General features: G+C 53.2%; 7 protein-coding genes across 7 annotated transcripts; 3 read left to right on the top strand and 4 right to left on the bottom strand.

Moving 5' to 3' along the window:
* Nucleotides 1–816: 816 nt before the first annotated feature.
* LTHEOB_11872 (PA and RING finger domain protein) lies at nt 817–1,494 on the bottom strand (the record flags this gene model as incomplete). The annotated part of the gene is made up of 1 exon (XM_035508676.1): nt 817–1,494. The coding sequence occupies one exon, from the start codon at nt 1,492–1,494 to the stop codon at nt 817–819; it is 678 nt and encodes a 225-aa protein (XP_035365566.1).
* Nucleotides 1,495–10,604: 9,110 nt separating this feature from the next.
* On the top strand, nt 10,605–11,238 carry LTHEOB_11871 (Anthranilate phosphoribosyltransferase; the record flags this gene model as incomplete). The annotated part of the gene is made up of 2 exons (XM_035508675.1): nt 10,605–10,707; nt 10,769–11,238. 2 exons carry the CDS (start codon nt 10,605–10,607, stop codon nt 11,236–11,238), a joined length of 573 nt encoding a protein of 190 aa, XP_035365565.1.
* A 732-nt stretch (nt 11,239–11,970) lies between these two features.
* On the top strand, nt 11,971–13,324 carry LTHEOB_11870 (uncharacterized protein; the record flags this gene model as incomplete). Its single annotated transcript, XM_035508674.1, has 2 exons — nt 11,971–12,082; nt 12,144–13,324. The coding sequence occupies 2 exons, from the start codon at nt 11,971–11,973 to the stop codon at nt 13,322–13,324; spliced, it is 1,293 nt and encodes a 430-aa protein (XP_035365564.1).
* A 1,986-nt stretch (nt 13,325–15,310) lies between these two features.
* On the top strand, nt 15,311–17,275 carry LTHEOB_11869 (Chromatin modification-related protein eaf7 protein; the record flags this gene model as incomplete). The annotated part of the gene is made up of 1 exon (XM_035508672.1): nt 15,311–17,275. The coding sequence occupies one exon, from the start codon at nt 15,311–15,313 to the stop codon at nt 17,273–17,275; it is 1,965 nt and encodes a 654-aa protein (XP_035365563.1).
* A 1,534-nt stretch (nt 17,276–18,809) lies between these two features.
* Nucleotides 18,810–20,018, bottom strand: LTHEOB_11868 (uncharacterized protein; the record flags this gene model as incomplete). The annotated part of the gene is made up of 1 exon (XM_035508671.1): nt 18,810–20,018. The coding sequence occupies one exon, from the start codon at nt 20,016–20,018 to the stop codon at nt 18,810–18,812; it is 1,209 nt and encodes a 402-aa protein (XP_035365562.1).
* A 2,551-nt stretch (nt 20,019–22,569) lies between these two features.
* LTHEOB_11867 (Leucyl-trna synthetase) lies at nt 22,570–23,403 on the bottom strand (the record flags this gene model as incomplete). The annotated part of the gene is made up of 2 exons (XM_035508670.1): nt 22,570–22,736; nt 23,094–23,403. The coding sequence occupies 2 exons, from the start codon at nt 23,401–23,403 to the stop codon at nt 22,570–22,572; spliced, it is 477 nt and encodes a 158-aa protein (XP_035365561.1).
* Nucleotides 23,404–23,797: 394 nt separating this feature from the next.
* On the bottom strand, nt 23,798–24,652 carry LTHEOB_11866 (Leucyl-tRNA synthetase; the record flags this gene model as incomplete). Its single annotated transcript, XM_035508669.1, has 3 exons — nt 23,798–24,146; nt 24,300–24,517; nt 24,575–24,652. 3 exons carry the CDS (start codon nt 24,650–24,652, stop codon nt 23,798–23,800), a joined length of 645 nt encoding a protein of 214 aa, XP_035365560.1.
* Nucleotides 24,653–25,526: the final 874 nt, after the last annotated feature.

The raw sequence follows: 25,526 nt of genomic DNA, 5'->3' as shown, positions 1-25,526 counted from the left end.
TTCACTGTAAGTTGGAACCGGCGTGGCTACGGCCGATGTCCGAGGGCCGGGTGGAGCCATCACGGCTGATTCTAGCTGCGTGTTAGCTGATCCTGCCTCGTCTCGCGAGCATCACGGCTGACAGGCGGACTGTACGACTGACTTCCCAAATAGATTCCTTCTCAGCCGCCAATGCAAGCAGCTTTTCCTTCAATCTACCACCCCTCACCGAGACAAACATGTACCTCGCTTCTATATACTGCGCCGCGTCGCGTGTGTACCATTTTCTACTACACAGCCGTCCTTAGTTAGGTAGGATATGCACGTACAGTCGTTTTCGCGGGCGCTATGTGACAGAAGCCGTTGTCCAGGGGCGGAATAACACGACCAGAATGGGTGTCGAGGTGCATAAAATAATTACTGGGGTTGCACGCTCGCGTACTAAGGCCTCTCGGCTACTGTTGGCGTAGGGGGGGCTACATATACGCTGTTTGACGTGTGGGAGAGCTACGATCTTCTATTAGGCAAATCGGATGGCATCTTCGCGCGCCTCTCGTCTGTACTGACGAGGTAGAGCGTACCGAGCTGCTTGTCCAAGACAAGGCAAACGCGGTTAGACGAGTTGGTAGACTTGAACACAAAAATTATGTCGGATATGGTTAAAGTATGAGCACGTTATTGAATTGGCTAAAATGAGTTTTTTTTAATCGAGGGAAATCCCTCTTTTTTTTATCGAGGGGAATCCCTCCTTTTTTTTTCTACTAACGCATTTTCTTTTCGTAATTACAAGTCTTTTTGAACAAAGATACCGAATAAACCGATTAAGAACCAGCTACCTTAGAACGTCAAGCCAAGCCCCCTTTGCAAGTCGTTCACCCAAGCAAGGTGCGAATCAAGGTCCCGTATCGATTCTAGATAGGCATTACCCTTGGGAAAGGGGAATTCCTCGTTTCCATCGTCTCTAAGATACGCAACCGCACGTCTAGTCTCGATTCTATCGGGGTAGACTAGTACGGTAATAAGGAGTAGACCTTCGAAGAAAACCGTGAAGTCACCGCTGTCGCGGTAGATGTTTTCGTTCGTGCGAAGAGCAGCCTGCTCATCAATGTAGCCCTTGTCCTCGGGCGTAGGCGGGAACCGCTCGGTAGCTGCAGTTAGCAGCTCCTCCCAGGCGTTATCGATATCAGCGAGGCGCCTAGCGGTCTCCTCGCTAGGGGCACGTTCTACGGGGAAGTCGTCCTTTCTGTACAGCTCGGTGCTGCACGTAGGGCAAGTACGGTTTGGACCGTCCGATCCTCTTGGCCAATAAGACAGCCACTTGACCTGACAGAGTAGGTGGAAGTTGTGCTGCCGGGGCGCAGTCGGGCAGTTGCGAACCGCAAGGCTCGCATCTTCGATGGTCTCGAGGCATATACCGCATTCGCGGTGCTCCTCGGGAAGGTCCTGGCCATATGTTTTAGGCTTAACGAAAAGCTCGCAGTATAGGAACGCGAAGCGGTTGCTGTAGGGAGGCATCGTGTTGTCGTTCGTTGTTTTTCCTAAAGTATAATATTACCCAGTGTCTAGAGGGATTATATAGACATTTCACCGAAGCGCTGTGTTAGAAGAAAGACATTGTTAAAAAAAAAGGTTGTTGTAAGAGAATGACATTGTTATGAAAGCATGAAAAGTACCTACTATTAACTCCTTTGTCCAGTGCCGTTTTGACATTCGACGCCCTAGTACTAACAGCAACAATCCAGGCCGTGGACTTCGCTCCAACGCGCTGCCTCCCGCTAACGGTCCTGTCCCATCCGCGTTTCGGACGGAGCGGAGCAGCTGGTAGTACTCTTCGCCGCGTGGAACCGGTTTAAGGAGGCTGCTGGTCTTCCGATTCGCCTACGTATTGGATGCCGTTGGAATGACGCCGTGTAATGAGAATGGATCAAGGCACAATAATAAGTAATTAGAACAAATCGTTGCACTACTCGGTCGGCACCGCGCCCTCCTAAACGTCGTACTGCAGCGTGCCCCGGGTCTAGCTTACCAGGATCGGCGGCTTGCTGACGAAAAGCTGCCAGAACAGCGTGCGATATCGTCTCGGCGATGCGGACGCTAAGGTTACTAGCCTGCAGTAATGCTACTGGCCGGCAGGTGGACGGATTCCGGGGTACAGTTGGCCATCTTTTCCGCGAACGCAGCGTGAATCAGCTCGGTGCCCAGACTTGAGGCGTTAGTGAGTCAATCGTTAACTTGGCGGTGTATAACCTGGCCGGCGTCTTCAGCAAGTCAAAGATGCCATCCAAGCTATCCTCCATGTTAAGCCCTCACACAAAGGATCCTCTCGACATGGCTTCATGCATCTGGATTGCATCTGCTATATGGCTGCCATAGAGATTGATTGGCGGGACGACGACCAGATCCAGCCGTGATTAACAGCTAGGTTTCTCCTTGTAACACATGACCAGCTTAACAGGTAGTTGTTTTGTAAAATCATTGGATCATTGTGTTGGAGAGACAAGTTTGGGTCCAATTGGCCAACGCGGGAGAAGTCTGTAATTCTTCTCTCAAACTAATTCACCTCCACTGCCGCATCTTGAATCAACTGAACGCCTCGGACATCTACGGCAGCCGCTCTCCACAGTGCGACACGTTCCACGATAAACGAAACGCCCCGTTTGCAGGCGACAGCTGTGCTGCTGTTGCTGATGCCGATGCTTTAACAATGGTCCTAGCGCGCATATTGCGCGCCGTCCACAACTGTGGCAAGTTTGCAAAGACGGCGCACCTGTGCATTATGGACGCGCAGGATGGCAACCACGACGACGGATTCTTGTATGCGACGCTCAACTGGCGCAGCATGCAACAAAGCTCCATGCCGACAGCTTCTACAACCAGACCTCTATCATAGCTCCAAGAATCGAAGCGGCGCCATCCACGCTGCCATCTCCGCCAGAACCTGCCGCTGCCGCCAAAAGCCCCCTGTAAGAACCAAACTAAAACCGGCGTCTTGATGACCAGAGTGAGCTGCCACCATGTGTAAACAGAAAGCACTGTAAGGGTGAAAGTATAAATAAATTCTATATTTTTACATCCGGATGATAACTTCAACTCTTCATGGCATGAGCAAAAGATGGGATAAGTGCTAGGCTCAACTCTTTTTTCGGGAACACGTCCAAACCCAACTATCGTGGCCCGAACTTCCCCAAAATCACTTTATGCCAGCCGTCGAATATAATACTCGGCTCCACCTGGTCGGGTGCATTGTCAGGTCAGAAATAATAACCTCAAACCTCGTATATACCGACGCACTTATCGACAACGGTAACGGGTGATAGATACTTCCAAATCCGCAACGGGTTTAGAGCTGTGGTCATAATGACGGCAGACGCCGCATCTGTGCATTCATACATTACTCTACAGTCTCGTCGTGCCCCAAGGCAGCAAAGCCGCTCTTCAGTCCAGGTGAAGCCACTTTGAGCAAGCCTTGCTACTTCGTTCCCAAGCCATCGCCAACGGCCTGCCGACCATCACGCTAGGCACGCTTTTAAACTACCAGGCGCCTCGAGTACTTCGCCGTTCTCACTGGCCTCCCTTCCGCAAGACTGTAGTCAGCCTCCGACCGCAGCAACACCCCACGATAACGTCCCCAATCAGCTTCGACCTATCTCCATCCACCCCCACCGAGGTCGGCCCCTGCTTCAGCTGCCGACTCCAGGAGGCGCCTGCTGCGTCTCGGCACGCGGTTCTGGCTGGTACAAAGGGGGCCGATTCGCTGGTTGAGATTGTGATCAAGGCAGGGCAGTGGGTGCATTACGATGACTGTGACGCTGGGTAGTGCCCGGCGGAGGCGTCGTCGGGTGTTGATGCGCCGCTGTACGACGACGACTAGTGTGCCAGGCGACGGGCGTGGCGGATCTATGGCGGTGAGTTGAGTGGGTTTCCCCTTGCTGGCTGGCTCTGAGCTTCAGGGCCCGTCTGATAGATGCGCATGCCAGCCGACCCCGCGCTGCGGTTCCACTCCACCTGCAGACAGCATGCGATGTTTGTGGGTAGCTTTGCTGCCCCATACTGGTCTACTACTACCGCAGGAGATGGAGACGGACAGAGAAAGAACAGTACGCTGCGGTCTTTCTACAGTGCAGTATCATATATGATTGCAATCTTGCAAACACTGGCCGGTCTATTTCACAAGTTAAATTAGAAAAGAAAAGGTCAATTTTGTAATCTTCTACGCTTTCCCTTGGTGCACAACATAGTAAGAAGAGCTTCTTTACTATTCCCCCTTACTCCCAGCATCAGAGCAGCAAGTTGGTTGGCCTGTAAATCTTGTAGCACTTTTAAATCTCGTCTTGGAGCTCGAGCGCCCGGGTGAATCTATGAGCGTGCTCGTCGCCATACCGCCCGACCTTCATCTGCCGTGTACGAAGTCTTTCTACCTTACTGGTTGGCTGTGCCAATTAATAGCCGAAACTACAATTCTCGCAGCCACTCACCAGACGAGCCTAAGCTATTTGAACCATTTCCACCAGACATGCAGATCGACAACTACAGCTAGCATCGCGAAGTTACGCTTTTAAGTCTCGCACGCATCCCAACCAATCAGAACTCCCGCACCCCGCAACTTCCCGGCGAATTTTCGCACAACTAGTGGACAGCTTCGCAGAACGTACATAGGTAAGACAAACAAAGCTAAATGCAAGCGAAGATCAAGATGGTATAGCTCAGCACGGATGGAAACTTTTGATTCTGTAACTTTCACAAGAGGACATATCAAAGGGACATGGTGTCCGACAGCAAAGCAGAAGTCGAGTCAAAATAAATTCCTCAACCACACAAACACAAATGCGACCCTCAGACAAAAGCAATCATGATATCAATACTCCCATACTTGTACGAACGATCTAAATGAGAATGGCATGCTGATGTCCTGCACCAACAGCTACCGATGTACGGTTGTTGTGCCTGCACAACTGTACCGTACGTGTCTTACAAGTATCCCCAGAAACCAAAGCTACGATCATCAAGTGCCCGTCATCATCCACTGTGGTGCAGTCGGGAGGACTGAGGTGCGGGTTGAAGCTGTCTCGTGGGGCGGTGTGAGGACCGGGAGGGACCTACGTCAATTGTTAGTCGTGTGGAAAGCCCACGGCTTCGCCTTGGGCACTCACCTGTACAGAAGCCCCAGCACAGCGTCGAAGGACAGCATATGACTGCTTCCAGTTCAGCCGCGGTGAATCAGCTTGCCGTCGGCCCTCTTGTACTCCTTTTCACAAATCGGACATCCCTTCTTGGGACAATAAGGAAAGTCATGCTTTGTACATTTCTTAACGTGGCCATCCTTATAGCAATCTCTCGTGGGGATTTTGTCACACTTATGATGAGGGCACTTCGTCAGGATGGACATGGTGGAAGCGGTGTAATGTAGAGTGGAGTGTTGTGAAAGTTGTGTTGATGTGGGAAAGAAGTAGATGTATGCGTAAGGATCGATGCAAAGTAGCGGCTGGACTACGTACACCCGGCATCGATCGAGCTTTAAATAAACTGTCGTTTCTACTCGCCCTTTGGCCTGGACGTTCCAAAAATAATGCAGACATGTTAGACTTACAGTTAAAGAAATGGAGGGCTGTGTCTTGTTTTTGAGACAATACTGCTAATTGGTTCGTTGGACTTCTACGGACGAACGTTTTGTTTTGCAAGGCTAAACACGGGCCGCTGTGGCTGAGTCAACGACGCTGGAACCTTACCTCCGCCGGCGGCACCACCCTAACTTTTCCAGTATGCTCCCCGGGGGCGCATGTGCGGGTGATGTTGAGGTTCAGATCAGGTGACGAAGTCACGTAATCCTAACACGTGATCGAGTCGTTATTTATTTTATATACATATTCTTAGCAGACCTTAGCCTTGGAATAATCAATTCGTCTTTCTCTCTCTTTCGCACGTGGTCAGGGTGAGGTGTACAGCTGCGCGAGACTTTTTGTACAAGTGGGATGAATCTGCATATCTAAGAGATATCTTTGACTTCGGTCGGTATAGTACTCACTAAGTGCTTCTCGGCAGCATTTTCGAATCAATAAGACAGTCACAGTGTCAATGTAGGGCTTAGTTTCCACATCACAAAGGTGGCCAGCCATCAAGATGAAATCCAGAATGTATACGGAGACGAAAGGAACTGCCACGGCACAGGAGTCCAGTTAGATCGCAATCCTGACTCACGGCCGCATGTGGATTGACAGAATCAATATGCCGAATGCTTAACGTTTAGAAGAAGACGATATATTCAGCCGACTCCCAAAATTACATATCAACAAGCTCAGATCTGGTGATAACAAAACATCTCGACAGACATGCGAGCTTAAAGCTTGGGTGCATCCATCTACTTGTGCAGTGATCCCTGTCAACGCTTGCATCCATCTTTCAAGATGGCCGGTTTCAACTAAAAACTCTATGGACTGAAAGAGAAAGACAATGCACATGAGAAGGAGAACGAAAACAGAAATATCTTCTGTCGTCCAGCCACTCCTGATCTCGCAGGTGCTGCTGGACTATGAGATCAAAATAATTCCTTTTTTCCCCCAGCCGATGGAGCATGCGTCGGTTCAGGTACTCAAAAGCCATCTTCAAAAGCCGTATCGCCATGGCATATTGATGGCCCGAAAGCCGATCTTGGATTGTCTGTATTCAGTGCACCACCTGGCTCCTTGTGATTGACTGCGAACAATAGTAACGAGCCTTACTCGTAGAGCATCTCCGGAAGGTTAGTGACTATATTTCAACGACGCATCAGCTCTGGAAAATCATCCACCGTAGCCTCAAGCCCGTTCTTCACACCGGGTCGCTGTTCCACTGTCGGTTCGTTCCGACCAAGCTGCCCCTACTGTCGCCGGTGGGTTTCTCATGAAGACGGTCACGGCGGGGTTCTGGAGCGACGCTGAGCTGATCGAACTGGTGGAGGGATGACTGCAGTTGCTGCATGGGTCGTCGAGGGGTTGCTGCTGAACTGCAGCCGAGGGATCATGTGCATTGCCTTCACTACTCAGGGAGCTGAAACTGTGGATGGGCACGCCGCCGTCCTTATTGTGGACGGTACGGTCGTGTCGGCGCAGAACGTCGCTGCGGACGAATGTTTTTGGGCACTTGAGGCATTTGAAGAGGCGTTCTTTCGTGTCTACGATGAAGCATCAGCCAAGGCTAGGCTGTTGTTGTGTGCGGGCGCAAAATAATTATGCCGTCTCTCGTGTCAAATTCGAGTGTGTCGAATGTGCGATCGCAGAACTAGCACTTGAATTTCTTCTCAGGTGCGGCAACGGACTTCCGGCGGCCTGCTGAAGGCGAGCCGAACGCTAGCACAGTCATGGCAGCAGCTGCCATCAAGGCAGTGTTGTCTGGGGGCAAACGGGAGAGGAGGGGAGGGGATAGAGTCTGGTGTTTGAGCGCCGGAGAAAAACGGCACTTAGTTTTTTTTTTTTTTTGGTCTGGGGTGAGTGGTGGGATCAAGGCTTCTGTAAGCGACGGCAAGCCAAGTATTAGCAAATCAATGCGCAGGTTCATATGACGGGTAGCCGTGGAGAAGCAGCGCTTCCGGTTGGTCGTCTTATGCAGGTTTCGGAACAGCGCAGCTGCCAACGCATGCATCAAATTGCGAAGGTCCCTGCGCTCCAGCACAGTGAAACCTCGAAACATTTCATAGCACTGCAAGCTAAACTATTGCCGCCTGATCGTAATGCTTGTGCGTAGAGTAGTAGATGGGTCGGTTTCTGCATCGGATTACATAGACTCATGGATGAAACCACACCCACATCATTTCAAGTTTCTCTTTCTAAAATTCTAGAAGTGTCGCGGTCTATCCTGTGTCTTTCTTCCGTCAGCTGTCTTAGGTTCGAGCAAGCCGTGGCTTACTTTCTTCCATTAGGTCACACGGGACCTGTTGTCACCACTTTCTGGCGGAAAAGAGCGGCTCGTGCGCTTCCAGCAAACTGTCACCTCATCCTCATGTCTAAACCACGCCTCAGGGCCAAGTCTCCAACTCGACTCAGCTCGAGCTTCTCAGCCAACTGTCCAAATGTGACAACCTTTCCATTGCTCGTATTACCACGAGTATGCATCGTCTCGACGCAAATTGGATCTTCGACCAGCGGTTGGTGGTGCGTATGGTTGACAGTGATGACAGGCATGTCTGTCTGCTGCTTTTTTTTTTTTTTTGCGTTTAGCTCCGGGGCGGACCTCATCTTCATAATTAGCGCTTTAGACGGCGTGAGAATCTCACCGAAGTCGACCGACGCAGGGTCGAATGGCTTTGTCCTGCTCGAGGCGTGATCCGATCCCGGCTCCTTGTAACTCCGATTGCGGAGCTGTTGTCCGAGAACCTCGCTGCCCTGTTCCTCAACGCGAGCCTTGCGATTGACGTAAACAAGTCCAAAGTTGCCCACAGTGTTCAAGTACGTACCTGTACAGGGCAGGGATGATCCATTCCCCTGTTTTGGCGCACTTCAGCTTGTGAATGAGCTCCTCTGCATCGTGTTCCAGAGACAAAGGGTCTCGGGCACGCCCCAGAAGGTCCTGATGTCGGAGTTGCCATGCACCTGTCTGTCTTTGAGAATCCTTGCCAGTCTCGTGCCTCACGTGTGCAGGATTTCGACAGGACGCAGCCTGCATACCTGTTACACAAGCGGATGGATGGTTGCAGTGTACTCGCTGGCGGCGGCGTGTTCACACTCGGTCGCCAGGCGGGTAATGAGCACCATTGTCCGTCGTGCGGGAAGGGCGAAGATAACGCTCTTGGTTGCTGGACACACGGAGACAAAGGCATTCCCAAAAGCCGGCACATTGTACCCTGCACGTGCCCCATGCGGGAGATGCAATTGGCAGCAGTAACAGCATCCTTCGCGATGTAAAGTACTGGGCTTTGTAGCTGATCTGATACTTTTTCTAAAGAATTCCCCCGCGACTCGTTCAAAACAATGAGAATTCGGTAGAACATCACAAATACCTCTAAAATATTACTTTTTATATTCTAGAGAATATCTCATTCTACATGAATTTTGAACATGATTAACGTTCGCGGTCGTGCTATCTCATCCGCCGCTATGCTCCCTCCTCACCCTCAAGCGTACTGCTCCTAGCAACAGATATTTGCGGTGTCTTATTGGTGGCGTCTACTTTTCTGACCCCCTCCATATATCCACCAATATCGCCTCCAAACATGCAATTCTGCTTATGCAAACTTTTCTCAAGGCTCTTTATACCTTTCTTATAAGTTCTACGAAGTTGCATCGCGGTGCGATTCCTGCGTATTAAACTACGTTGATGGAAGCGCTTGGAGCAACAATTTAATGCTCCTCGCTTAATATAGACCGTGCATTATACCAACCTCTTCGAGCTAAGCAGGGTGGCACGGCCCGCCTTAAGCGAGGAACACCAGATTCTCGTTCCAAGCTATCAACATCAACACAGCATAATATATAGCAGTCGCATTACGATGCAAATCTGCACATCTTAAGAAAAGCCCTTGAAAAGACTTCAGAAGAAAGTTGCACACAAAAACTCCATGTTTCGTGCTGATATTGGGGTGTGCCGGCGACAGGATTCCCCAGCAAGACTGCCGTGCCGCGCAATGGAACCATGAGGTGCTGCTTTCTTTCCCGGTCTCCGCCACCAATCAGACATGCACGGTGGCTTCCCGGCCAAAGCTTGCATCTTGCATTCCCTTCCCGCGGACGCAGAGCTCTTGGCATTATCCTTTTCCGAAATGCGACAAACAGCTACAAGTCTCCATGATGTCTCTGCCGTGATACGCACCGCCTATTTCGGGGCCTTGGCACTTTTCTGGAGTCCCCGGACAGCGAGATTGCTCCGAACACGAGCGGGAAGCATGAAGTGAATTCAATGGGGGAGACGACCTGGCCAGTGTTGAAGCCAGGATCGTTCAGGCCAAGAACAAGCATCGCCCTCTTCTCGCCAGGGTGGTCTAAAGCACTAAACTTCGGTATTTTCAAGATGCAATCAGGGGTGCAGAGCCAAGTTTGCTCTGCAATCATGTCGAAGAAAATAGGCCCAAGGACGTCATTCCGCGGCCGCTGGTTTGTACTATTTTTAGCGAGAGGGGGGCTTGTAATGTGCAGAAACAAATCCACGAAACCATCAGCTGCGACAAGGTAGACTAGTGTTTGCACCCGCGACTAGAATACATGTGCATCAGACACATACCGGAAAACAATAGGGAAAAGCGGCACGTAGCATGCTAGGTGGGCGCTTTGCAGCGGGATCCCGCGATGGCGCAAAGAACTTGCGACGGGAGACGACTGCTCCCATCATGCACCTGCTGCAATTATCTTAATCTTGATTGCAGCTGAAGCGGCCAAGAGTGTGGGCCTAAGCCTGATTAGGTGCATACTCGCCAGCCTTTTTTGCAGTGTGCAGATGACTGCGTCAAAAAGAGATGATTGTTGGTGCACGATCCCCACATGTGAGATGCCATCATACTTGCTTCAATTCTGCAGACAAACGCATGGTAATACACGACCAAGTCACACACCAGCCATCGACCTTAAGGATCAGCGCTCTGCACCGTCATCTCCCTACCATGCACTAATTCAACACCAGTCACTGTTACTGTCAGTCATTCTAAGGCCCTGGCCAATTCAACCATGATCAAACGCCCACGCTGCATAGCTATTTGTGCAAGCGGCAAGGCTTGCCCCCATCTTCGACTGCCCAAACTCTCGTTCTGCCTCTACCACGAGCATCGCAGTAAGTCTAACTGTGCTCGCATTTGTCTCCGATGCTCGTATTATCTGACCGCCGCTTGCAGCAACTATTTGGCCTCCAGCATACATCTTCACAATTCCCCGCCCGAAGACATTCAATGCCCATCAGCAGCCCAGTTCTGCCAGCGATGCCGGCGGTGGGCTTTCTCCCACAGCTCGCATGGCCACCCATCCACCTACTCCTCCCCCTGCCTATCGTCCTGGTCTTCTTTGCCTAGTCGGCGGCGGCGGCGGCGGTGAACCTACGACGACGGCAGCAGCAGCCATGACCGTTTGCGCCAGTTGTGCCACATACTGCCGCGAGCATCATGGGAAGTCGCCGGCGACGGCTGCGGGGCCGCCGCCTTACAGCTGGGACTCTGCGGAGGCCGCAGCGGTGCTGCGGGCGTTCACGTCTGCCGAGCTGATGAACGAGTTGGAAAGTCGGACTGCGCTGGATGATAGTGACTATGATGGTAGCATCGACGATGATGAGGAGGGCGTTGACTGTGATAGCGACGAGGGGGAGCTTTGACTGTGCAATGCTGGGGGGGTGAAAGGAAGCGCTTTGTGCACCGATCTGCTATCATGGTTGTTTTCTTTCTCGTACCTATTCTCTCGCTTTCTGCCTACTTTTTCTCTTTCTGCTTTTTTTTCCTCTAGTACACTCGTCACTATTTAATCACATTGTACGACAATACTATATTCAGAATACTACATGTCCCGATCGTTCTGAAGGCTAGCGCCCTCCGTGGGGCAGCAGTCCTGCGCCATCCCTTCCGCTCAAGCATGCAAACAACAGGCTTGTGGCCCCGCTGCTGCCTGGTAGTGAATTCAAAGGGAGAAGAAAGAATTACGGGTAGCTGCACTTCCGTAGCGTCGCCGATCACGGCCCCCCGTGTTCGCGACGGTTGCCTAGCCGCTACACTTTGCGCTAAAAAGACCAAGGAGGATAGTTTGTTGTATGCTTACTCGCCCGCGTCCCGGTCTGATCTAGAAGCGCAAAAGCGTGGCGGAAAGAGGAAATGGCGAAATTCACACAATAAGCAGTATCAAGCAGTTTGCAGTAGCGGCCGGCTATGTTGTATGCCCGTCCGTGCACCTCATGCATAATTCCGTTCTGCATGAAAAGAGCCAGCACATACATTTCGTCAGTCTGGTGAATATCCCTATAAAGACCTAACAGAACGCCTAGCTATCGCTGCTTATTTCATTCCTAACCACCAATTACCCATCAATTAGAGCACAACTACCCCCAATTACCGTCATGGGGCCTCGCTTTCAATGCAAGGCTATAACCCAACATGGAAAGGGCGACCGATGCCTTAAATCCTCCCAGGAGGGCAAGGAATACTGTTGGATGCATAAGGATCGAGAAGGTAGGCAAAAATGATGCCCAAACTCTGCCAATTCAGCCAGCTAATTGCGTTTTCTCCTTAGATAAAGCTGTTAGTGAGGGCGAAGAGGAGGATGCAGACATGTCTGACGAAGAGATTGTCGATTCGACGCCCATCTTACCCTCGGTCGAAACCACGACCACGGCCGGCAATCCCAACGCAGCCCGGCGCCGCTCCCCGGCGCCTAACACTGCTACTACTACCCCCGCCACTACCACTAGGCGCCGCTCCGGAACACCTGCTTCCACCGCCACCACCACGCGCGGCCCCCCCTCGACGACACCAAGCAACCCTCCTCCCAGTCGGGCCTCTACCCCTGCCACTAACGGCGTTGCTACTACCACTACGCCGAGCAGCTGCGTCTGCACGCTCGGCGACGGCAGCCAATGCGGCAGTCCCACCGTCGCTCGCAACGAGCTGTGTCACAAACACCAGCCAGAGGCAACCACCACCGCCGCTACAGCTGATCAATCCGCCAGCGGCGGCAGCAGCAGCAATAAACCCAGCACCCGCAGCAACGTCTCCGAGCAACGCCAACAGCCGCAGCCGGAGCCGCAGCCGCAGAAGCAGAAGCAGAAGCACAAACAGAAGCACAAGCAACCGCAGAAGCACAAGCAACCGCAGCCGCAACCGCACCATCACCAGAAGCGCCCCACGCCCACGCCCACGTCCTCCGCCCGTGTTAGTGGCGGCGGCGGCGGTCGTGCATCCGTCTCAGCGTCGTCGTCCCCAGCGCCGCCAGCGCACCACCACGGCAGCAGCAGCGGCGGCGGCAGCGGCGGCGGTTGTGGTTGCGGTGCATCATCATCGTCGTCTGCGCCTGTACCGCCTCATCAACACAGGCGGAGGAGCGTGCACTTCAGCGACGCCGACGACGCCTACGCGCAGAAGGCGCAACAGCAACAGCAATGGCGTGCGAGTAGCAGTAGTAGCCGCTCCTCCGCGGCGGAGCTGTCGGCCTTCTCGATGGGCGAGTTGCTGGTGGAGTTGCTGAGGCGGCATATGCCTGAGCGGCGGCAGCAGCAGCAGCAGCAGCAGCAGCAGCAGCAAGACGGTGAGGATGGCGGTGGTGGTGGGTCTGCTGAGGTGAGTGAGGGGAGTGGTGGTGATGATGATGATGATGGGCAGGAGGAGGGGGAGGAGGAGGAGGAGGAGGAGGAGCAGGAGGAGTGGGATGATGAGGAGTATGAGGCTGAGGATGAGGGCTTGTACCGGTGGCATTGAGTAAGTTGGATGGATGGATGGATGGGTGGGTGGGTGGGTGGTGTTGAGGCTACGAGGCGGGCATGCATGTGGTGTTGGCTTTCACTGTTTTTTCTGTTGCAATCGGTGTGAAAAACGAGATGGCGTTAACCGGCTGTGGTTGAGTGGGTGGTTGGCTGTGGGGACTTGATAGACAAGAGTCTCAATTTGTGGCGCGTTTTCTTCTAAAGACCAATCACTGCTTCTTTTAGTACATATATTAAATCTATTTCTTAGGCTGGTAAGCCTTGTACATAAAACCAGCCTTCCCACCGATCCAATTATCCTGCAAAATCTTACTGTACGTGGGCGTTCTCGTCCTTGCATACGCCATGAAAGGGCTCGGTGCAGATCCAACGTAAGCTGAAATTTAGACCTTAGAAACTTCTGGCACGTCGTCAACTTTCTTCTTACTAACAGACTAACCGTTAGCATCAAATACAGAATATAAATAAAAGTAGCAGTACTCGCGGAACGCATGCGCGACAACACCACTGATGGCGAGGACAGTAATGTGTCGGGCAAGGAACCCGAAGAAGTCCTTTTTAACAATATCCGGATATTTGCTCCTAACATGGCTGTAAAATGAGAGCACAGGGGTAATGGGAAGGCAAGCGTGCAGTCAAGGCGAGAAGCTGTGAGCTCACAATATCTAGTAGTTGTGTGGTGAAATACTTTCTACCGTGCCAGTGTTGGGATGATTGCAGTGGGGATATATCTTGGGCGTAGTAGCAAGGCATCGGGTGGAACGTAATGTCGGTAATAGGCATTTGAGGAGTGGCAGAATTTCGATGTTCCTCCCACCGCCCGCGTAAAGCGGTGGTATCATACACGCAGATGTCGATTACTAAACCGCCGCGCGCGAAGAGAGTCGCTGTAGCCTCGTATCGTAGACGGGAATACAGTCACGGCAAGGATCGGTTTATCCACGGGGTCCGACTGACTCCAGCGTCGAAAAATGTCCGTCTAGAGGTAACTCTACGTTAACTCGAGGGATTAAGACGAACTTCTAGCGTATTATAGAATCCTCTTTTTTCTTTTTAAATATCTACTTTTTATTAAGAAATACCTTCTTTTTATTGCGTAACAACGAATTAAATAAGAGCCTTAAGATTTTGGTGTTCCTCGAGCACGTCCGTGCGTACACGAAATGAATACCCGGCGAATTTCAGTATGGAAAACGATGCTCAAACGCAGAGTTACGTCGGACTCGTGGATAAACCGATCCTTGCCGTGACTGTAATCAAAGGATCAACATGGAAAACGCATCCGGCTATGACGGATACTATTTCAGTCAGCGTCGAGTTTCCATCCAACACAACCGTCGGGAAGTTTGCCGATTTGCCCTCAGCCAGTAACAGAAATGTCAGCACTACGAGCTGACAGACGTTCGGAACCATAAGCAAACAGACGTGCTGTAGTATACAAAAGCGACGGGATGGAGGTGACGAAATGCAGGCCATGGGTTGAAATGTAGGCGGGATAATAGCGATGGGATAACGGCAAGTGGAAGTATCAGTTTCGGCTGGGGGCATAACAAGTAATGTTAGCGCTGATCTGGTAGCAGGGCGTCTCGAAGCTGAGCCCGAACTTCTGATTGGTTAAATAAGCTTTGCAAAGGCCACATCAGCCCCCTGCCATGGAAACCGCGCGAATATTACTTAGGCTTGCGTGTGGCCCGTGCATCAAAAACCCCCGCGTGTTCTCTCAACCTCCCGCATCAAGTCCAGACCGAGAGAACGGACAACCGCGCACACGACGAAGGCTGCACCATTTTAAAGGCTCGGCGCCTCCTTTTCACAAGAAAAATAACCGACCGAGTGGTTTGCGCATTCGGTAAAGTCCCGAAAAGGATCCAAAGGCGCGTCGAAAGCAACTTTACAGCCGCGGCGCCGCGTCTGATACGGATTGTCAAAGGGGTCAACGACCATCAGATCTTCAAATACAAGTCGCCGAATAAGCAGCAACATGTGTTCTCCAGCGCGTGCAGTCGGATTCCACCCCACCCTGCCACCGGAGCTGTGGGACATGATACTCGGCATGGTGGACCACAGCACCAGGCGGAGCCTCCGGCTGTCAAGCAGAGAGCTTTGTCGGATCGTGACACCGTATGTTTTTCGCGAAATCCACTTCGACCTGGACGAGGGCGGGGTCGACGGCCTTGTCGCCATCGCCTCGCACGGAGATGTGCGTCAGTACGTACGAACCCTGGTGCTGCAGAGAAGGCGGGGTCTTCGAAAATTCCCCGGCTTCAGTGAATGGGAAGATAGCATCGACGCAGGGGCGCCTGCAACGCACGGGGAAGACGATGGTGGTAAAGGCACAAGAGGGAGTGATGATGATGGCCGCAGCGACGTCGGGGACGGAGACCAGTCGCTGCCGGAGGCAAGTGCCGCTCCGTCGAAGCACGAGGTCGGGGAAGCAAGACAGGGCTTAGTGTCTGTTGTGGGCGAAGAAGGAGGCGGTGTCAATGGCTCGGGCAGCATGAGTGGGGACCTACATACGACAGGAGGCGAAAGAGTGGAAGAGGGCGATGACGGCAGCGGCGGCAACCAGGCGCAACAGGCCCCTTGGCTTGCCCTTTCGCAACAGGAGCGGCAGTGGCTCTACGAAGAGTATGAGGCCGACCGCGCGAGTGCCCATGACTATCGCTGCCGGCTGACATGCTGCATCCGCGTGGCAGCTCCCGGTTGCGCTGTTCTGGACGAGCGCATCTGCCCGGGGCCTGCGCACGACGACCCGGCACAATCAGTACTGGATGGCTTGGAAACGGCCGTCGCCGGCCTGCCCAAGCTGAAGGAGTTCAGGCATCAACCGGCGTACTTGTTCGACAACCTCTGGTCAAGACGCTGGCGAGACCTGCGGTTTACCAGTAGCGGTATCGCCCGTCACACGGACGAGTTGGAAGATGAGGATATAGAGGCCCTCCAGCTATCACTCAGCCTACGAGCCTTGGGGCTCGCCCATCATGCGGGCGTCACCGTGGACTGCACCACGCTGTTCGTTTCCGGGCCGGCGTTCTGGGGCGCCTCGAACCTCCGTCGGCTGTGGGACTGGGACCACGCATGTGACCGGCGAACGAGCCGGCAACAGCCGTTTTGGGGCTTGCTTCCTTTCGATGACGAGGAACAGGCCGAGGTGCACCGCTTGAACGCGCGCTTTGGAAACCGAGAAGCGGCTGTTGCCTACAGAGAACACGTCATCCGGGGTCTGTTTACCATGGAGACCGCCTTCGCACGGTTGAGCACACTCGATCTGGAAATCAAAGGTGGCGAGAATGAAATGCTTACGAGCATCGCCCCGTCGGTTGCGAGCTTTGTTACCCGCTGCGGCAATCTCGAGCGCGCGCGTCTCGTTTTTCGCGAGGACGAGGTCTTCGATGACTCTCCCCGCATTGCCTACCCGCGAATCAGGCGAGTAGACGGTAACGCAGCAGAGCAGCTGCTCACCCGGCTGGCCCGAGCCTGCTATTGGCCAAGGCTCCAGAAGCTCGAGCTCTCGGTTGTCGTTGAGGAGAGCGTCCTCGTGAAATTCCTGTCGAACCTCGCGCCATCCCTCCGCCACCTCCTCCTCAAGCACGTCGCCCTGGTGCCTGGAGGCAGTCGTTGGGAGAGCCTTCTGTCACAACTGGCTACCCGTCTACAGCTTAGTTCCGTTGAGCTCTTCGCCCTCGAAGACAACGCGCGGCCAAGAGGGCGCATCCTCTTGGCCCCGATGCCGCAATTCTGGCCCAGCACTGGCAAGAAGCCCGTTTGCTACAACCACTACGAGAGCGCGGTTACGGATTATGTCCTTAAAAGGTCTAGCACAGAGCTGCTGTTAGATCCTGCAACTTTCTTCCGACATCACATACCGCATTGTCTGTCGGCTCAAGCCTGGGTCAGTGAGTGTCGTAAGAGAAAGTCTGAGGCGAGTCGTGCAGTAGAAGCGTAGCATCTTCGTCTACAGTTCTTCCAAGGTAGATTGCCGGGCAGCGGACCAGATCCACGGCATGGCAGCCGCGGCCCTCGATCCTTGGATCCACTTCATCCATCTTTGGCACATCAATAAGACGATGCTCTCCCGATATAGAAGGGCTACGGAACTAGCTGACATTTTCGATCATTCATCGACCGTGGGTCTGATATGAATAACGTGACGAGCCAATCAATCGTTCGCTGCCAACTTTTTCATTTTCCAAAAGTCGTCTTCCAAGCCCAGCCAAACTTGCCTTGTTCTTCTCCCTTCTGCAAATTGCGTAGCCTATAGCATAAATCTACTTTACATGCCGGGGTGCGCGACAGTTTACGAGACTTCTCGGATGGGGTAGCGTCCGGACCACCTGAGCTTCGACTCTCTCCGAGAAGCACGCGGCCTCCCAGCCTGCCGCCCTTGTTTCGGCAGTTCCGGTAGCAACCACGGCTGTCGGTGCCGCGACTACAATTGGTGGCAGGCCCAGTAGCTGCACTAGCTCCTGCACCGACGCAACCCCCAACCATACCCGCAGCAATACCTGCGCCCATAGCGCAAGTCTCCCTGAGCATGTTCTGGCTTGTAGACAGGCTTATTGGCTCCTTCTTCCTCTTCACCTTGCCCTTTGGATCATGTTCTGACACCGGTAGCGCCGGGAGCAGACCAGCCGCATGTGCGTTTTCTTGGCTGACGGCACGAGGATGTGGATGGTTGCCTTGCGCCCGACGGCTCGCCAAAAGTCGACGAGAAATATAGCGAGCGTCTGCGCCTCGTCGGCGATACCACAAAAGCCCAGTAGAAAGGGTACTTTTTTTTTTTTTAACAAATAGAGGGATTCCCATTGTTTAGACTTGTTGCCAGCCGCTACAATCGTCGTCTAGTAGTTGCCCCTCCGGTTTAGCAGAAGCCGGAAAACTTTCCTTGCTTCTCGCTCGGATAATCACCCCATCAAAAATACTATTTTATAATTTAGTATAGCATAAAAAAAAGGAGAGAGAATGGTGGGGAAACACGCCTATCCTCAGTGTTGCATCGAGATGTATTGCGTAGCTCGTACCACTGCGGACATGGTATTAAACTGGCAATCCTGGAAGCTCAGGATATACTTTGGACGCCAAGCTCCAGTAAGATGGGTAGTTTTGCATCTTCGTGCCTCGTCGCTCGCACAATGCGTATTTAGAGAGACGGCAAGACTCGGTCGTTGACGGTAGGCGGCGGAGATGGTGCAGAGCAAGAATGGCGTCACGGACTGTGGAGCGTGATGCACACCTGTGCGTCGGCGGTGGTGATGACGGTGGGACCCGCGGTGGAGGTTCGATGGAGGCGGGCGTTGTGGTCGGTAACAAAGCATTGACATGGGCGGAAAGCGAAATGGTGCGGCGATGAGAAGCAGGAAGAGGGTAAACGACAGGCTGGACAATGGCAATGTTGCGGTCGTTTTAGGGGTCAAGGTCGTGATTGGGAAGCACGGAAACAAAAAGCTGGCATTGAGGGTGATCACAACCAGTGTTGAAATTTAAGCCAAAGAATATATATCTGACGTCCGCACTCCCGCTCCCCTCAGCACGGCCTTGATCTCATTCTTGCACTCGGGACCATGTGCCGTCAAGGCCCATCTGTGGATCTCATTGATCCAGTGTGCAAGCTCACGTACAGAGACAGAGTTCTCAGAGCAGTCTGCCGTTACGAGCCTCTCCATGGTGCAACCGTCCCACTCGGCAGAGGAATCGACGCGCACGCGTAAAACCCAGACAACGTACCGACTACCTACAAAAGTTATGGCGTAGTGGCGCAAGTCGTGAACAGGCACCAGTACCCACTGGTCGTTTTTGGAAGCCACTGCGGAGCGGTAGAGGCGGAATCGATTGAAGAGGGCGATGGCGCCGGCGGCGGCGACTTGGGCGATGGCGACATCTTCGGACTCGTTGTCGCGCTTGAACTCCACGGTGAGGTACGGGCAAATGGCCTTGTGTTTGACGTACGTGACGGTCTGCACTTGATGCGAGTAGTCGCGGTTGAAGCCACGTATGGAAAGCCAGTAGCTGCAATCTGGCCGGAGGTCGCCCGCCCATTCGGCAGCGGAATTTTCCAACTCTGTGCCGTCCATCTCTAGCAATACCGGCGGGACTTGCAACGTGTCGCTGTCGGGTACGGAAACGGGCTGGATCATGCGTACAACGCGCAGCAGCGAGTCTTCGGTCGCGTGCGCCGCCCGTCGTTGACCGCGGAAGAAGCACTCGGTGCCAAAGGCGGCGAACTCGGCCTCGCAAAGGCATTCCAGCCTCATTTCTCGGTATTCGTCCCTGATTTTTTCGAATTCGTGCTCGTCATCTCTCACCAAAACACTGGCTTGCTCCAGGCCCGGGAGCTGGCGGGAGTCTGCCGTCGTGCTGGACGTGCCAAAATGCGAGAATGCGCTCGGGGTCGTCCGTTTCGTCTTGTCGATGTCTATGCGGCGTGGTTGGAGGATGCGTTCAATAAAGCGAGGGTTTTGGGGGTTGATACGCGTGCTACGGTTTGTGGCAGAGCTGCCGACAGAAGTGGCGCGGGGAATTGAGCTCGTTGGAGGCGACGGCGGCGTTGCGGATCCTTCACTGCGTCCTGGGAGTTGCGACATGTTCGATTTGTGCACGAGCTTCCAGAGCTTCGCAGTTTCGGACGGATTCGTTGCCGGCGGGGAAAATGACCGGCTGGACGGGGCGGTGGTGGTTGTGAGATGGGTCATTGTCGAGCATTGCGCATGTGTGTTCTGCTGGGGAGGAAGTTGCGTGTGCTTGGTCCTGCTTTTTGTAGCAAGCAACTCGACCATGGGACGCGAATCGAATAGGGCCAGCAGACCCCCTGAGGAGGTTTATTAAGTATTACCAGCAGACCAAGTGATATATTATAGTGTAATAGGGGCACTACATCGAATTTTCTACTATACTAAAATTTTAAGCTTTTTAGATTTTCTAAGAGATCTCGCTTTAAAAGAAAGCTCTAATAAAATTACCTACTCATCTGCCTCTGTCGGGGTACTCGTAACCGTGCCCCCGCGGGTTCCGCGCCCCATCAGCCAATCAAAACCCCCGCACGCCGCATATACCCGACGCTGAATGCTCCACCTCAATGGCGACCGGAGAGAGAGGTATTCCGAAATACTATCGCCTATCAAGGAGAGAGAGAGACGTGCGCAGCACCATTCTCAACAACACCACGGGCGCCATGCTTGCATAGAACAACCGGGATAAGTCCTCTCGCACCCGTCTCAACATTTGCTAAGCGGTAGCGTGTCCCACAGCAACTGCTGTCTCGGCGACGCTGAGTAGGGTCGTTGGTGGTGATGCGGTTCGTCGCGGGCGGAGCTCTCTCTTGCGAGAGTGTGTTGTTTGCGCCGTCGCGTGTTTGTTGGCCCGTGCGTTTTAGCAGGCTGCTTGTTGGAGCGCGTCCGCCAACTGTGCGTTTTCGCAGGCGCTGCTGTGCTTGGCGACGACGCGTGCGCGTTTTCCGCCTTCGCCAGCTTGCTCGATCAGCCTCCTGTTCTCGGCCCCGAGCGCTGCTCTCAGCTTTGTCCGTCGTTTTCTCCTTCTCGACTGCGTCGAGCTTTGTTTGTTCTCCGCGGCGGCGTCGTCGGCACCGCCAGCCTGATTGATCCTCGTTTACGTAGCAGTAGCCATCAACACGTGTTCCGCTTCGTCCTGGTCGGCGAGTGTCGATGCGCCAGGCGAAGGGGCCTGTCAGAGTCAGTTGCTTCGACCGGCGAAATCGACAGGTGAGCGTAACACAGAAGCTCTGAGCATACTTCATATACTCGGAGTGACGTCACTGGGATTGTCATCGAAGAGTGCGTCAAAAGCGGTGGCGGTGATGTTTCGGCAAAGGCAACCGCGCACCCTTTGAGAGAAAGACACGGCGCTCCTACTGTAGGACCGCCATCAGGCGGCAAAAACGGATGAAAGGTGTGGTAATGTGCATAGAAGATATCGTAGCCTAAATTGATTAATCCAAAGCATAGATCTTACTTGGGGTTGTAGACCTGGCCTCATCGGCTTGCGGCTACCCCAGCAATGGGAAAGAAATGACAGGCATTGGACAGCATGAAGAGAGAATCTGCCATGATAGGATTGAAGTGCCAGATATGGCTAGAGGTTGCTGAACTGGAATGTCGGACATCCCGGGACTGAGGTCGCGGCCGCTTGGGGAAGGTCTCAAAGTTGATCTTGGTCCACGTTAACAACTTCAACCGATGACAGGCCGGAAGCTCTCCGTATAACCGGTAGGCTCTCCTGCAACACCTCAGGTTCGTCGAAGGGGAGGTTCTGTTCGAAAATGTTCTCCGGATTCTCTCCGCTAATCAATCGCTTTTTCAAGCCCTGTACGAAAGGCATCATCTTCTTCATATCCTGAGCTCCGAATATCTTCATCTCTTGAATAAGGCCTTTGTCATCGAGATTTGACGAACCGGTGGTATGGAAGGCTTGCTTAACCATGTCGATGCACTTGGCCTGCCACGCAGGGAACTGGGAAGAGACGAAGATAGTGAGACCCGTTGCCTTCGTACTTCTGCTTCCTTTTCAGTTGTGCGGATGTATTGACGGGCGGCAGTCAACGCCTCCCTGGCTTCCGGCACCGAAGGCCACAGAGCCTTGTGAAGGCTTCTGCATGACCTCCTGCCAGATGTACTCAGACCAGTGAGGGGCTGTGGGAGAGATCCGGAGGGCTTGGAGCTCGACGTATTTAAGCACCAATTTCGCATGCATGCGGATCCTAATAGCAGTTGTAGCCTCTCTGTACTAGTCGCGGGCGCCAATCTGACCGTACAGGCCAGATTTAAGAGCGAGCTTGAAGAAAGTCTCATCATAGTACCTGCGGCACTCATGAGTAAGCAGGTTCATTTCATCGTCGAACAGCTGGTCGATTAGGAGGAATGGGGATTCGACCGGTCGCAATTCTTGGAGGTTGAGATAATGGTTTATGCACCAGTCGCGAAGTGTGAAAAGGCGCAGAACTGTAATGTCCGCAACGTCCTTATCGAAGTTGGCGTCAGAAATGCCGTATCAAGCGTCGGCAAGGGCAATTCTACTGGCGTCTGCGCCGTACTTGTGGACCATCTCGGATAAGGTCAAGAAGTTTCCCTTAGACTTGCTCATCTTTTCGCCATTGAGAAGAGGGTGGCCATTCACCCGCACACTTCTGGGTCAATTCTGCTGGGAAAACATGGCAACATGGGTGTAGAGAAAGAAGACAAGATGGTTCGGCACAAGGTCTTTGCCAGACACCGAGATATCGAGCGGGTATCAGTACTCGACCTCGCGACGCATGGAAGCAAGGACTTCCTCGGGGATGTTACACTGTTGAAGCATATCTGGATCCAGGTCCCGGCGGGTAAGGACGTAGTCCCAGACGTCGTCAGTCATCTGGTCAGGCCCGATTCCAGCCAAGCCTGGCGTTTGGCCGAAAATGTCTTTGTGAAGGGGGTGAGGAATAGTGTAGCCATATAGATCGCTCAAGCTCTCAACGATGAATTTGGGATCCCACGGGAGCTTCGAACCAGTTCCGTACTCGTGTACGCATGCCCATTAGTTAAGCTAATTTAGGACGCCTTGCAAAGCTTTCTCAGAAATGGGTATTCCGGCCACATCCGTCGTCTAGATAGTCCAAGACCGTCTTTTTCGAAGAGGCTTCACCGTAATCAAGATACCACTAGTCCGTAAGGGCCATACAACAAGTGTCGCCTGACCTGCTGATGACCAGGCCTTCGGGTTCGGCATAGTAAGAAGCAACTGGATCACTTTCGGTTTCGCTGCCTCAACGGACTCACCAGCAAAGTCGCCAGTGTTCATAACTCCATGAAAGTACCCTTCCTTGTAAGCAAGCCCTCTAGCCGTTTCGAGCTCCCTCCGATCGTGTACGGAAGAAATCTTCAGTGACTCCATAAAAGCGGGCGCTGCGAGATCTCCGTACGCCGGTGTCCGGATTACAGAGAGCATGGACAGCTCCAGCCACTGGCGCTCGACGCCATAAAATCCAGGTTTCTTAAAAAGCTCGGAGAGCAACGCCAGGTCGTCCGGGCTGTCCGATGGCACTGCGGTGACAATTGCGGTAGCCTTTGTAGGTTGGATCGTGTGCATTGGCAGAATTCGGATGCCTTCCTTGTGAATGGACAAAGGGGCCTGGATCAGCGTACCAATGCAGGCAGAGCCTGGAGTTTGAGCAACCTTGTCCATACAGCCAACCTCTAAGGAAAAGATACCTTAAAAGGCCATACTGCGCGCTGCCTAATCAGTCACGATGAAGTACTCATGTTCAGAGGCCCTGAAGACGGCATAGACGATGTGAGGTCCAACAAAGCAGGCTGTCTGGCCGTACATGGTCTCCAGACGGAGCGTAGCAGGAATAAAGAAGACATTGGCATCCTTTGGAACTTTGTTTGCCACCGCAATGGCAGCTGCCGGTGCCCATTCCAAGACTCTAGCCTTGAGCGCAGTGTGCTCCTGCGGAAGAACAACTTTTCCTTCGCTACGATCATGGCTGGCCATTCTTCGGGGAGTACACGGTGTTCCGCCGACCAAACTTGATCTTGTCCAATTCCTTGAGGCGATTCATCTGCCAGCGGACGAAGGCATCGTAGCAAGGGTTGACGTCGGTGGTGACGATGGACCTCCGCCAATCGATCCGGCAGCCCAGATCGGAGAGGTCCTGTTGGCAAAGTGGCGGCAGGTGCTGCATCCAGAACTTGGTGTCGACGAAGCGGTGGATGAGCGGCGTTGGAATTCCGAGAGACTGCATGATCTGGAACCGATACTTGATGTTGACCGACTTGGCGCCTGCCTTGCTCTTCTTCGCCGTGAACTGGGTCACGTCCTCGCGCCGACTTCGGGCATATCGGACACGCGGTCGAAGTTCTCACCGAACATGGCGATCTCGTTGGCCAGCTTGTCAGCGCAGGCGCGGAGATTGGGGTGCTAGTGTAGTGGAAACCCATCAGGAACAAAACGGTCTTGCCCAGCATACGCATGAAGCCCACAGTAAAACTCGGTCTTTGTCGCGGTGAATGCGTGGCCAGCGTGCAGCGTTCCATTCATGTACGGATACGCCATGGGTTGCGAGGAACTTGGGGTGCAGGGCGTGCAGGTCGGCGTCAACGGCGGCGGCGGAGGGGGCGTTGGACTCGAAAGCGGTAGCGTCACGCCATCGGGCCTGGCATTGCTTCTCGTAGGCAACCAAGGAGTCTCTCTTGTCAGTCTGCGCGGGTGAGTGAGCGTCAGCGATCGGTAGTAGACATAGTAGGAGCGTACCTACACTCTTAGACTCTTTTGTATTATGCGTAACCAAGGTCACAACGGCCTGAGACGCGCCTAGCACATTTCTGGATGCCATGACGGCGATGGCAGCGAGGTTGGTGAGCGCGGGATGCGGTGGTGCTGGAGGAGGTGGGTCCAAGTCAGTGCAGCTAGCCTCCGTGGAGTACTTATCGCCGTAATCGGGCGGTAGCGCTGGCCAAGCTGCTTATAGAGCATAATCAGGAGCTCTTAATGACTTCATGGCGGCGGCAGACCGCGAAGCGGGCCTCTACGGTGTCTATGGTGGCGGCAACAATGGCGACGTATTGGACGAGCAGCTTGTGCATATATCATCCAATCCCCCAATCCTATCAAAGCAGTTCTGTCGGTGTAGTGGTTAACACGACCGGTGTCTGCGGTTTTAGCGCATTTCTATTGACCATTACCCGGTCCAACGCGGGTACTTAGCGAGAGCGTTCCTTATAGTTCCAGCCATTACCAGTTGTATTCTCGTGTAGAATGCATGCATATTATTGAGAAAACAGCCGGATTTGACGCAGTCAGGTCCTGGTGGAAATGTTTCTAGGAAGGAGAAGTGTTTCCAGGGAAGGGAAGCGTTTCCTCTCCCTAAAATCCGGCTATTAGCTATTAAAGTCCGGGTTTTAGTGACCTCTTAAGCTTCTTTAAGACTAGTGTAGCACGTGACCTACACGTAGATCTTCTAGTATAGCTATAGTAGGTAGAAGAAGCTAAGTGTCTTGTCTAAAAATATAGATCAAGCTTAATCGATGGAACGGTGCTCAGCATGTCTCTTGCCACAACCGCGGCAGACGTAGTCCCATGTTTCCCCTTAGGCAGGGTTGCGATCACGACATTGTGGCTACCGATACGGCCAAAACCGTACGCATTGCCATCGTCTGTTGCCTCTAACTATGAGGGCCTATTTTCTTCGTCGAAGACTTTGTAAGCCG

Source organism: Lasiodiplodia theobromae, assembly GCF_012971845.1.
Source record: "Lasiodiplodia theobromae strain AM2As chromosome Unknown scaffold_54, whole genome shotgun sequence".
NCBI classification, from domain to species: Eukaryota; Fungi; Ascomycota; class Dothideomycetes; order Botryosphaeriales; family Botryosphaeriaceae; genus Lasiodiplodia; species Lasiodiplodia theobromae.
This window is presented reverse-complemented; position numbering and strand designations above follow the sequence as displayed.